At 40.5% G+C, this 13,635-nt stretch overlaps 1 protein-coding gene across 7 annotated transcripts in view; it reads left to right on the forward strand.

Moving 5' to 3' along the window:
- The first annotated feature begins 1,399 nt into the window (after positions 1 to 1,399).
- Positions 1,400 to 13,635, forward strand: part of mib2 (MIB E3 ubiquitin protein ligase 2) — a 41,553-nt gene continuing 29,317 nt past the window's right edge. For 2 of the 7 annotated variants that reach the window (XM_047591691.1, XM_047591709.1), the window contains exon 1: positions 1,400 to 1,549. Coding sequence is in view for 3 of the 7 variants with exons in the window: in XM_047591687.1 (XP_047447643.1) it covers positions 8,802 to 8,832 (31 nt within the window). In the remaining 4 variants the exon portion in view is untranslated. Of the gene's footprint in view, positions 1,550 to 6,826; positions 7,501 to 8,577; positions 8,833 to 13,635 lie in introns of those variants that run through there. The other 5 variants (XM_047591700.1, XM_047591719.1, XM_047591687.1 and 2 more) reach the window with 4 other exon arrangements.

Consider the following 13,635-nt stretch of genomic DNA (forward strand, 5'->3'; position numbering starts at 1 on the left):
ATTTATTATTTGAAAACTTATTTATCAAAGCTAACTTCACAAATTTGATATTTAGAGCAAATTTGTAAAATGTGTGTAGTTTGTCAGCAGGTGGCAGTGTTGAACAATTGTTGAAACGGTAAACGTGTGACTGCTCTCAAATGCCCTAACCGTGGGTCAGATATTTTAGTTCAACTGCTGGACGCAAATAATAATAAGAATTTGTCTTTAAAGGTCAATGTCTATATTGCTACCTCTAATTTGGTCAGTGGTAGGACAATGCTCAGTAGACCATGTTACAGATTTTTTTTTGCACGTCTCCTAACAATTTTTTTAACACGCCAATCGTCCCGTATGATTAATAGACATTAAAGCACATGTTTTTATGTAGTTTAATTTGATGAAATCTTTGCGTGTGATCTATTTTACTTTGCTCTTTTTTGGTGGTTTTGAGAAACACGTTCCTTTAATGTGGCCTTTTCACTAATGTTCATTTATACTCCAATCTTTTAACTGGATTTTATCAAATAGCTCATCACAAGCGGAATTTTTGTAATTACTTTGCCTCCCACCACATCTCTGTGGGCTGGCTGTGCTCCGATATCCACCCACAGCCCCAAGACATGTGTAAATGTACGTAAATGAACTGGCAGCTGAAAACATGGACACTCCCACCTTATTAATATTAGAAACAGCTATCAGAAATTTGCATAAAATGTTCATGGATAATGATATCGATACAACCATTCGATTTAAATGAAATGAGGCACTTGTAGCCTATTGTCAATATAGTCCTCGCATGAGTAATACGTGGAGTTGATTTGAGGTGATGAGAACTGAGAAACCTGTCAAGCCTGGGGCATTAGCTGGCTAAAAGGCTAACTACAGAGGGCCCCGGCCGTGATCAACATGGGGCCTGACAAAGACCTAATTACATTAAAAGCTTTTTTGTTAAACTGCTAAACTGTGACGTGTTACTGCTTTTATATTAGCACCTCATATAGAAAATAATCTGCACAGAGGGCTCCCATCTATTATTTATAGATGTGTGCATAGTGGTGTTTGGTAGATTGCAAAAAAAAAAAAAAAAAAAAAAAAAAAATCAATTTATTCAGGTTGCTGGTGGTCTTTTAAGGTGTCTGACATTTAGAAAGGGAACAGCTATGGGGTGTTACATTTATAGGAGCACGGTTTTGCTCGGTATAATTATCTTTGAACTGTCAATACGCCTTCTCAAACTAAATAGTATATTTTCTTCTTCAAGTCATTTAGCTAATTTGCTTAATGTAACGTGTAATGCTGCTATTGTAGTGTAATGTAATTTTTAATGTATGTTTTATTTTATTATATTTATTGGTAGTCATTTGTAGTAATGTTAATTACGAGGAGCGCCTGAAGGCAACATGAGCGGTGACGCAGGGCATGGGCGTGTTGTCATGGCTGTGTGCAGCAGAGGCTCTCTGTGTAGTAAACACTTGTTTGTCCTAAAACAAGCCATGTCAGCGTTTGTAGGAGACAGCAACGTGGACTTTTATTCTACCACAAAGTAAACACGGTTGTCAAAGAACCGGTGAGTAGCTACACAACGACAGAAGTTGTTTTTAACGCCGGGGACAGGGGGTGTGAAACATGCGTTAGCTAGCTAGCGTCAACGTTAGGCAAGCTTGTCTGACATCCTCGTAAAGGCACGCAGATTTATATTTATCATGTCGCTAAATTAATGTTAACGCCATGTAACGGCACCTTGCCGAGTAAATGTTTCTATCTACATTTGATATAGCCGGCAGCGTTTCACTCCCGTAAAAAGGAGAGCTTAATATTCCAGTTAGAAATGATCACAGCACAGTTGTAATGAGGTGGGCGATAGGAAGCTGCTTGGACTCAGCTGTTCATTTTGGAAACGGACACTCAGTATATAAAAAGAAATCCTTCTCAGTTGTGTCTTTAATCCAGTTAATTCATTCTGGTTCTAATACATTTGTCACCCCAAGTGTACTTAACAGTATTCAGAATAACTCATTTGACAGTTTGTGAATGAGATTTGGTGTCACCTTGTTGGAGGACAGACTGCATCTGGGCTTTTCTTTCTTTCTTTCTTTCTTTTTTTATTGTGAAATGAGATCATAGAGAGATAACACAGTGATATAACAGACAAACAAGGCGTGAAGTGTGTGTGTGCGTATTATTTGGGAGTGTAAGTGATATTAACAAATACATTATTTCAGAGTTTGATACATCATAACTATGTTACAAATACTTATGATTATAGGGATTGTAGTGGCAGTTATAACTGCAATAATAATAATAATAGGAGGGAGGATGGGGGTCTGCATTCTGGGCTTTTATTTGCTAAGGATGAAAGCTAACTAAGGCTATCAGACTAGTGTGTCATTGTTACACTGAGTCTGTCAGCACTGGATGCAAGATGCAAGTGTGTAAAAGTCAGACTGCAGCTCAAAAAGACAGAACTGTGAATTTCATCAATGAAATTATCACTTTAAGAGACAAAAAATGCTCATATTGTTTTCTGAGTTTGCCATAAATGCGTGGACAGACACTGACCGTATTAAGAGTCTCAAGTATTACATGAAAACTAACCCGCTACAGCTGTCATCTTTCTGGACATTTGTTAGTCATGAAGCAGACAGCCCAGCTGCAGCTGCTGCACACTGGAGCTACAACTGGTTCATAGCTGGGGTACGGCTAGCCACACCTACTACAGACTGGATAAGTCTCACTTGTCTGCTGTGTCTTTGTCTCGTTTCTTACTTACTCCCCAAGTCTATGTCACAATAATTATTCTTGAAACATCCACTGGCTTATATCACAAAAGTTATCAGAGAGAAAGAGGTGATGAGTTGTGAAGAAATGGAGAAGATATTGTGTGGAAATACTCAAGGTAATATATCTTAATTCTTGGTGTTGAACCTTTGGAAAAGGTGTTTGACTTTGTCTGTCTTTGGGGTTGATTCAAATTTCGATTTTTGCTGATGGTATTATTTGCCTCGTTATTGTGGATTTTAGTGCTTGATGTCTGTAGAGATCATTTCCATCAATGCTTGATACATTTCAGATGTTTTAAAAGTGTTTTAACATCACAGTTAAGCATTTTATGTGACTAAAAAAGAAAAAGATGACAACAGCATTTTACTTTAACAGATTTGTGTAAAATTGAAATGTGGAGCTTGACGATAGTTGTCACTAGAGTACAATAGCTGCGTTTCCATCACAGTTCTTTGCAAAATAAAAGTGATGTTTCTGAAATAATTGCGCTTTGTATGTTTTTCCATTGGAAGGTGTTTTGTGAATGAGCTGTAACTCTCGTAAAGACCTGGCTCTCATTATCTCATAATTCTCTTAAAGTCTCGTCACACAAGACTTCACTTTGAGGAAGATGGACTTCAAATGAACTGGTCACATGCATCATTTCCAGTTGCGCAGGGTGTCATGAAAAAAGTATTTACATTGATACCATCCATACAACTGAGAAACCACCTCATGAGAGTGTAAAAGCGTGTTATGTAGATGTTTCCATTACCACTTCTTTTATTATGGCAATATTTAGACTTTGCGCATTTAGGGGTAATGGAAACGCAGCACGTGACAGGCTTAAACCAGTATTATTTGATTGAGGTTGTAGAAAGCACTATGAAATTGTCACCCAGCTTACCTTACAGCCAGCCTCTGTACACATGATCCCCTCCAAATTCTGGATCCAGGAGGGGCCTTCGTCTCCCTAAATTGGGCGAGGTGGACACAGACGCACCCCACTTTGTCTGGCTCCTTTGGGACCAGCCTTTGTTGGGTCCTCCATGATCACAGAGTCATCTAAATCTCTCCACTACATTGAGGGGGTCTGAATCCCTTTTCTCTTACGCTAAATTGTGAGTTGCTCCCTCTACAATCTTTGAGAGTCAGGAATTAGTTCCAGTTCCAGTTGAAGGAGTCAAATATAGCATGAGACTGACAGGTGGATTGGTGGAAAGTCACCAGGCCTGTAGTCATGAGTTTTAGTTAACTGAAAGAATGAGATTGAGAACACAGCAACAGCAGCTGCAATGACTTTTTGTTTCGTTTACATATCTGGTGGGAGCTGGTGAGCTGCTGCTGCACGTTTCTGTTGAAAGAAGCCAGCCAGGTGGTTTGAACATCTGATAGGGTTGGACTCATGCCTGCAATTTAAGGTTTTCCGGACACATCCAACTGGTGAGAGACCCGGGGGCAGACCCAGAACATTATGTCTCCCGTGGCCTAAGAAAACATGTCCAGATCCCATAGTAGAAACACAAAATTGTTGCTGGGACGTTAGGACGACCCTGCCACGATCTTCCCAGCTGGAAAAGGGATTCAGAAAAACACCCTCTTGGAATGAAACTAGTCTTGTGACAGTGTTGACAAATCCAACGGAATGAGATGTGGCCGAGACTTGCCATTTAAAGACTGTGGAATTTGGTTCAAAATCTACCATAAGAATAATGTAAACAAAGACAATTTTAAAAACTCCAAATAACTGTGTTTCCATTCCACACTGCTACAACTCGTACTAGTAGCAGCCAATGTTCAGCACTGTGGTGACCATAGTACAGAACTTTGACATTTTGTCAAAGATCTCTGTGGGCAGCACATCCCTTGTTGGGGGTGTTAAGGATATGTCAAGACGATGGTCGACTGTTTTCCGGTGTCAGGCTGTCGGGGAATTCCTGTTGCGCTAGTTTGGGCACTAGTCCAACCCTGTCACTTGCTTTTCAGCTAGTTCATTATGTTGGGATGAGTTGATGAGAACGATCTCTCTGACAGGCTGCTCAGCTTGGAGAAATGGAAGTGATGAAGTTGAAAGGGCACACAGGAGGCACTTCTCATTTTACATTTTATCTAATGTTTATTTCCAGATGATCATGTAGAATGAATAAACTGTAGACCAGATGATCAGTATGAATCGCCTCTGTATAGCGGGGTTTAGCTCTTCCTAGCCTCCCAGCTGATATTAACTTCCTGTTTCCTAGAAGAGATATTTCCTTTCATGCAGACACAGAACATACATTATTTGCCAGGTGCAACTTTTTGTCCCAGACATAGGCAAAGTGAGATGATGTCACAGTTGGCCTTTGTTGGCTGTAGTTATTCAGTAAAAAAACATTCTCCATTCTCAGAGGTGTTCATTTGTGACCAACATGGAAACCTTCTGACCTTCACAGTATGCTTGAGCAACACTAGTTATAGCTTGCTAAATTATAGAGGAAAGGAGCACACGGAGAAACTCTGATGCATTTTGCTTCCCTACTGTTGTGTTACTTTCTGTTATGTGCTCTGTTCTGGGTTTCTGTGTGTTACACTCTTATTGTTTGTAAAGTCATCCAGTTTAACATAGACTGAATAAACTTTGCTCATCATTGTGAGAGTATTTCAGAGTGGATTTAAAGAAGATTAACCTTTTGTTGACATTCCTTTCAGAACATGAGCCTGGTAACACCTCTTTTGGATCTCATTATTGGGCATGTTTCAACTGATATAGAGAAAAAAAACACCTAACTGTATAGTCCTATAACCAATCAACCATATTGTTAAATAAATTCAACTTCACGGCGTTCAGGTGATGTAAACAATCTGATAAACTTGGAGCATAATTAGTGCCCAACGGAGCGACTCCAGATCAACTTTTTGTTGCTACAGTGTTGTGGACGGGGAAGTCAGTCAGCTGTCCCAGGCTCTCAGAAGAAATGATTAATTAAGCATACGGCAGAAGCAGTGGTTCCAGATAGGGAGCATGCCTTTCTTCCTCGAAGGTTTCATTCTGCTCCTCTATCAATTCTGCCTGGTTTTGAAAACACTGATGGCAAGTATAAGTCTAGAGAAATTGTGGCATGTCATCATGGAAAGATGGAGGTAAACATTTTAAAATGATTAAGGATTTCTTGCTCACTTGTACACAGGATACTGACAGAAGTGACTCTCTGATTTAATTTTGTCAGCCTAAATATGTTTGCTCTTTCTGTTTGTCTTTTGAAATGTCATAGAGGATCTAAATAAAGCTGGGTTAGCTTGTTGTCAGTGGTTGGTTGCTGAGACCCACATAGCAGCTATATGCCAACATCTAAACTTAGTGTTTATTCAGTCCAGTAACAAGCCCATATTTTAACCGTCCTTCCAGTCTGATGGCTGATAACTGAGGACTATGTTCTATGTGTAAGTCACTGCTATTGGAAGAGGGTATGCATGAGTGAATGTCACAGACTAACACGTCTGTTACATGGACAGCAGCAGATTTGTTTACAAGATGGAGGAGTGTTGCGATACTCTTCATTGTGAGTCTGTGTCTCTGTCACTTCCTAGGCTTCCATTCATTCAATGGCTATTCACATCCTGGCATTTCCAGCTGTACGTGTGTGTGTGTGTGCCAGCATGAACAGAATGCCGTTTTGGCTGTTTTTTGGAGCCATATTGTTGATGTCTCCCACAGCTGTAGCTATGTTTAAGAGAATTGTTCAAGGCGAGGAAAGCATAAGGAAGCACTCTCTCTCTCTGTGTCATCTTTCTCCTCTGTGTGATCCTGGAGGGGACTAACCGGCAGTGGATTCACAAACCAGTTTGAGGCTGAAAATCAGGGACCCTGGCAGGTGCCCATTCATCAAAATCATCACCAACCCCACCCCTTTTCTTTTCCCTGAGCAACCCCCCCAGACAAAAAGCATAAAAAAAACCCGACATCCAGGCCCTCCCCCGAAATGTATGCCCCTCCCCCCTTCCCTCCGTCCTCTGCTTGTCTGCTCATTGGCAGCGGAGCGAATGGTGTCCCCATGGGCTATGAAAGAGTGGGCTGTACGTCCTTATGCAGAGCTTGATGCGCATGTGTTTGTACATATTGGTCTGTAAACACAGTGTGTTGGCTTCACATGCGTGTTACCGATGCTCACGTCCCCCCAGTCATGGAATACAACATCAGACGGAGTTTATATAGAGCAAAGCCCATTGGCCTGTTTTTATGCGAGAGCGAGGGAACGTCAAACTGAATGCAGCGCTCGTCAGGCAGCCACTCTCCCCAGCCATTCTCCTCCCTCTCCTCTCCTCCGCCTCCACCGTGGTAATCCTTGCTGACACAACGCACAAAGGACTAAACGCTGGCAGCATCCTCCAGCAGCAGGGCTCTCTCCTCTTCCTCCTTCAGCTCTGATCCGCTTCAGTCTGTTCGTGTGAAGCCGGATGCTGTTTCCATGAGACCGTTTGCAACTGTATATCACATCTCTGGAATACCGGCCTGGCCGTCCGACTCTTCCGCCCCCTGCATCCGCTCCTCCTTCTTGGCCAATTCATTCAAGGAGCACATTAGAACCAGGCTTCAGCCCTGAAGACGCAGCCTTTTTTGTTTTATCTCGCTGGAAGCTTGTGGGACCACTGGTAGCTTTTTAATTATCATTATTATTTTTACCTGATGCGTTTATACACCAGGAGGAAGGAGCTGCCTGCGATTCTTCCAGGTTTTGTTGCTCTGTCTATTCACCCTGCTGCACATCACTATACCAACAGGTAAACGAGTCAAACGCACATGCTTTATTTATTAAGGTAACTCAGTTTCAGTCCATTCGAGTAATGATTGCACTTCCTTCTTGCGAGAGAGTGAAATCTCTATGATGCTGCTGTCCACATGTTAAGATAAAGCATTATATGCTCTTTCGTCTGTTCAGATACTTGAAAATAAATTTTGCATAGCAGACATATTGGCTGATTTCAGAGTTTACTTCCTATAAAGCTAAAATAATAATGTGCAAAGCCGATGTACATGCACCTGGTATGTGTCCATGGCCATGTTACTACGATCGTGCCACATGTCATTGCAGTCTGTAGTAAAGCTAGAGGACGTGCTTTGCAAGCTGACATCTGTCTGGCTTGGCTGCTGTTATCACTGTGTAACAAACTGATGAAAATGTTTGACCTGGTGTGCCGATGCTGCATCGCAGTAATCCTAGTGTGCAATGTCAAAGTTAGTACTATTATATTTTAGTGTGTGGCTTGCAGTTAGCTGTATGACAGTGTGTTTAGTGCCCGAGTTAGAGGTATTGAGTTAATTAGCAGCTATTACAATGTGAGGCACTTAAATATATCATACAGACAGTGGCTACTGTGGTTAGAGGATCGTTATCCAAAAGATTATAATCATGTGTTGTTGAGAATAGTGCATTGGTTTGTATCTTTCAAATGCCCTACAAATGGAGTAGGTTAGGTGTAGCCCAGTTGACACTTTGCTTTAGGTGAAGTTACCACAGACGGAAGAATGATTGGAAGCTGAATGTGCTAGTAGCAACATGTGACTAAATATTGACTCTTAGAGTGCTGTTTTGCCTGAGGTCTAAGCTTATAGAGTTTAGGTGTGGCTGACTCATTTTACCAAAAACTGGCCTTAGTAAACATGAGAGAATCAAAGTTTCCCCCACAGCCTTGATGTGACAGTGCCCATTATTATACCAAGTAATGTATTTACCTGAACACAGTCCTCTTGTTGAATGAAGAGTTACTTTCTTACTTGACTCAGCCAGCGTATGTTTTTTTTCTTTTTTTCCTTGATAGGACATCAGGTTGGTCCAGTCCTTGAGCAACATCTGTCAGATAAAAAAAAAAAAAAACAACCACAGAAAAAAAACTGTATGTTCTAAAGCAAAGACCAAAGTTCACAGCAAACCAAATACTAAGATTATGACAGAAAGGGTTCACTTCCCTGGTAGTAGGGTGACTGCTTCACACCACTGGAGGTTTCAGATGGTCCTGCTGGTAGACCTGGGATAATAGCAGTACAAGGGCTTACAGCAAACTGGAATCACACAGCCGCCAACATGTTCAAAAGTGGACTGAAGATCATGGGGAGTGAGTATGAAAATCCACAATCTATGTCATGACAGTAGCACATATTTTTTCGCTGTGTATAAAGTTTTCTATATGCGAGCAATGCTGTGAGAATTTTTGTTGTAGGTATTAAGCTTTTGTATGGATGCCTTTGGAAGAAGAAGGCAAGACTGTCCTTGGAGTGCCTCTTTGCCTTTGTTTGGTTGTCTAATTGTGTGTGAAACCACAAGTATTACTCTTTGCCATATATAACTACAAGTACTTGCAGAGTACCGATGCGAGTATACACAAATGAACTGTGCAGTAGGTAGTTTTTTATTATTATTTGTTTCATTGTTGGTGAATCAGCCTTTGACTACTGGTTGTTTTAATGCCAGGATTCACATCTGTTTGTTTTTATCACAGGGTCTTACTTTTCTGTTTAACAGAGCCAGAACTGTCAGCGTCTTTTCCAAAAATGTCCAGTGGTGAGCAGTGAGATTGTCAGGGAGATCATATTTGGACTCAAGTATTCCCAGAGCCCACTTCTACTCTATAAGAAGCATCATGCTACGTACTGTTGTACAGCGTATGCACTGGTGGAAAATATAAAACGGTGACTGCCACCAAATCTGGTGCCTACCTGCCTACCTTCTTCTCTGGGGTTTCATAAATCTGCTATGTGGTAATATGCAATGGGATCAGGTTCTGTGTTATGGGAGCTGTTGTAGGAGCACATGAGCACAGTATCTGACACCATACTGATGCTAGTATTGACACTGAGACATCCATAATAAAGGATTTTTCACATCCTACACACAAAACCCTCTTATGGATTTGTGTAAGGAATCCACATGAACTGAAGTCCGCAGCAGTTTTTTGAGCAAGACTGATGAAAAGGAATGTAGGACAAGCAGAAACCTGAAATGGAGAACTTTTCTTTTAGACCTGACACCCATGCTTAAGAAATCTTGTACACATATTATTTACTCAGGGCCCTTATTGATTTTCCTGGAAGTCCTCTGGCCACCAGATGTTTCTGACATGAACCAGTTCCAGCCGGCTTCTGCTAATTTCTGATATTAAGGCGGATGTTACTGAACTCTGCATTTGCTCAGAATTTAGGTTAAAAAAAACAGGCTCTTATTAAAAATTAGGATGGAGGTATAAGCTTCTTAGACCCTGTGTCACAACCTAAGTATGCCTTTGCTGCTTCACACAGTAGCGCACATGTAATGGCACTGGGTGTACCAATAATAATCCTAATAATCACTTTCCATGTGGAAGCTGCTCAGTGATTAGTACCAAAGGGACAAAGTGGCTCTCAGTTGGTTGTGTAAAAAAGGATGAGTACGCTGTATCTGTTTAGTGAAACCATCAAGGTCTGGAGATAGTTTGTCATGTCATTGGCCCACAGCTCTGAAGGTTATGTAACAATGGCTCAGTGAAACTTGAATTGAGGACATGTGTGCCATTATTGTATTGATTCTGATTCCTTTTGTTAATTGAGGGCTAAATACAGCCCAGTAACTGTAACATTTATGCTTGCACCCATGGAGACTGGTCACGTGGGACCGGTGGATCATAATCCTAATGCAGCACTTCATTTGGCTCCATCTAAGGAGCGGTGTGACTGTATGTTTTTAATTTGGACGCCCTTTATCATAATTCAGAGGAAAGTGCTGATCTGCTTTACAGCACAAAGGTGCTGTGGAGCACAAATAAACTCATGATACGGCCTCAGAGTAACATGCTCACCTCACTGTAGCTGTAGCCTTTTCACTGCTTGCTGAGTTTTATATTATAAAATATATATATACAAATAATTTCTCGCAGCATATTAAACTCCATCAGTTATATTGATTTAATTCTCACAATATCCAGAGTTTTTTTTTGTTTTGTTTTTTATTTATGTATGTTCTCATTTTATATTGCAGTTTCACAGTCATCAATTGTGTATCCATGTTAAATGCACGAAACATTAGCTGTAGCTGTGTAGAAGTATCTTTCAAATGACATAATATTCCTGAGCATATTTCTAGTGTGTGCGTTTGTTTATGGTGTGTATTTGTGTCACGGCCAAAAGACTGTCTGGTTTGTTTGTGTGAAGGAGTTTGACGTTGCCCTCACAGATTGGCCCTCAGCAGCCAGTCCATCTGTTATTTCAGGCAGAGAGCTGTAATCCCGCCTGTCTTAGTCCTCTGTCGCAGATTGGCAGTGACATTTCAGCAACACAGGTGGCCTGTTCATGACCGTCTTGAGCACGCCCCTCCCACCCCTACCCCCACCACTCTCAGTGACAAATGCACCAGAATGTACATTGGAGGGCCAACCTCTGGAGCGACACAACTCATGCTTCAGATGCACCTCTTGCTTCTAAATATATGTTCCCTTGCATTCATGAAATCACTCATATGTTTGGTCTTTATGCTTTTTTTCAGGCGACACCTGAAAGTTATAGAGTGGCAGTACTGGCTTGCTAGAAATCATGGGTCACACATGCTTGATATAAGAAAATACAATGTACATGAGGCTAAGTAGGTATATTTTTGATTAGGGGGAAGTTGGGTGTTTTACAATTTTCAATTTCAATTTCAGTAATTCAGTTGCTTGGTGGCTGCTATTGGGCTGTTGGCCCATTTACACACTATTTACTGTTATATGATTTTACACAGGTTTTATGCCTGTATCACATCATTTGCAGGACTGGCATGCATATGGAAAATTTCATACCCAACATAGAGTTCAGTGGTATTGTGAGTTTTGTTCCAATGATAACCACCATGACATAGTATAGGACCACGCCGTGCCACTTTTGTGGCCTGTTTCACGTGTTTCATGTGTTTGTGTAATGTGCTCTGAACACTGATAATCATTCTGATTATGTGTGTTGGTTTAAATGAAAATAAAGCGAACTAAATACATTCCTTTTGTTTTTACCATCCAGGCTCTATGCACATTTAGCAAAGCAAAGTAGTTATGATGCATCATAACATTAACAAGTGACTAGGCAGATATTGACATATTTATAATGCACTATTCAGATTAAGATTATAATCATTCATAACCAGTTGTCATAGTGCATCATGAAGTTGGTTATGACGACTTGTGAATAGGTATAGATGGTAATAATGACCATTATAATGCTTTATAGACACCTTATAAAATATTATGAGTGCATTCATAGGGCATCATACATACAACCTTCATAGAAAGTGTTACCAATGTGTTAAACGAAGCAGAAAAGTACCAAACATTCAGACAGGGCCGTGCGAACCTGGTGACAGTACTTGACACTGATTACTGCCAAATATTATTGTTATCTTCAACATAACGTGGATGCAAAAATGTAGTTGAAGCATAAATATTTAGCCAACTGGACGTACAGTAGAGCTAAATTATGTCTGATTTATTCTATGATTGCATTTATATGACATTGTCCTGCAATGCAGCGACCTGTCCTGACGTAGTTAGCAGCTATGGCAGGTTGCTTATATTACTCAAATTTGTCCCAGTGGCTTTGCTGACCCACATTGTCCTGAAATAAGCAAAACGAAGACATCTCTGCATTTACTTCTCCTGTCAGTGTATATTCAAACAACCCCTTATAATCACCAGCATTTTGATTAGTAACTGCACTTTATTCATTTTTTTTTTTTAATGTATTTAAAAACATTAAGCATATTTTTAAAAGGCTGTAGCTGAGGTTATTTGTGAGTGCTCTATAAAAACTCATGCCTAGAAAGTGTTGTCTTTATTAGTCACTGTTTGTCACTCTGGAAATAGCCTTCATTGTCAACTTCATCTTACAGATTTCATTTCAGTATTTCACATCCGCTTTTTAGTTGGTGAGTAAACATCCACATGAAATTTCATCATCACGTCCATTGGCACCGTCCTGTTTTTGTCCTCCTGACGACTGTTGTTAATATTAGTTGTGGAAATGCAAACTTAGGTAGACATAAAGGACTAAATGCAGGAATAAAATTGGAGCCCACAACTTTCAGACTAGGCAAACGTCTTGTCAGCGTAGAAAACTAGTTAGTTTTTACGTGTACGTTTTGTTTTTTCAACTTTTCTCCAAAAACAAGAGCACTAGGTACCTTGAACCGCTGACTGTCGCACGTGGTAAAACATGTACTTTGCTTAATCTTCCCTGCGAATTTCAACATGAGGTGGCTCCCATTTTTTCAACAGATTTCAGCAAGGGGTAACATCTTTGTTGTACTAATCGCTCTCTGTTGTTTAAGAGGTAATTTTGGGATTCACCGTCAAGACGATTTTTTGCCGTTGATCATGTGTCAACATTTAAAAAAAGACATTGAGATTAAAGAAGGTGGCTGTATTATACAGAATATGTTTGCCAAATACAGCTGTGTTCATCCTTTTAATGGAGTTTTTAAATTAGCTCACGTAGTTTTTTACTCTCAGCTCTAAATGGTGACGTGGGTAAGGACCTTGTTGTGTAGGTAGAGTCACCCACTGAATCCCCCATGTTGTGTCTACTTGTCAGAACTGGTCTATTTAATAGTGATAAGCTATCAGTGCTTGCTCTGAGTTCTCTCTGGAACATGCACTCAAGGGGTTGCAGAGGAGGGGGAGGACATGTGTGGGTTTTAAATGTAGGTGGTAGGTTAGCTTTGGCTGCCTGTCTCTGCAAAACACTTCCTCAACTCAGAATGCTGGATTGCGCAGCACAGCTGGCTGTTTTTCACTCACCCTGCTTAACTGCAAATTTAGTGTTTTACAATTATTGAATTACAACTCTTATCCCTGGGTTTAAGTGTGGTGTATTTTGGCTAAGTTAGAGATTCGTCCCAATTATGTAGTCAGCCATTACATTTC

The sequence above is a fragment of the Mugil cephalus genome, chromosome 1 (genome assembly GCF_022458985.1).
Source record: "Mugil cephalus isolate CIBA_MC_2020 chromosome 1, CIBA_Mcephalus_1.1, whole genome shotgun sequence".
NCBI classification, from domain to species: Eukaryota; Metazoa; Chordata; class Actinopteri; order Mugiliformes; family Mugilidae; genus Mugil; species Mugil cephalus.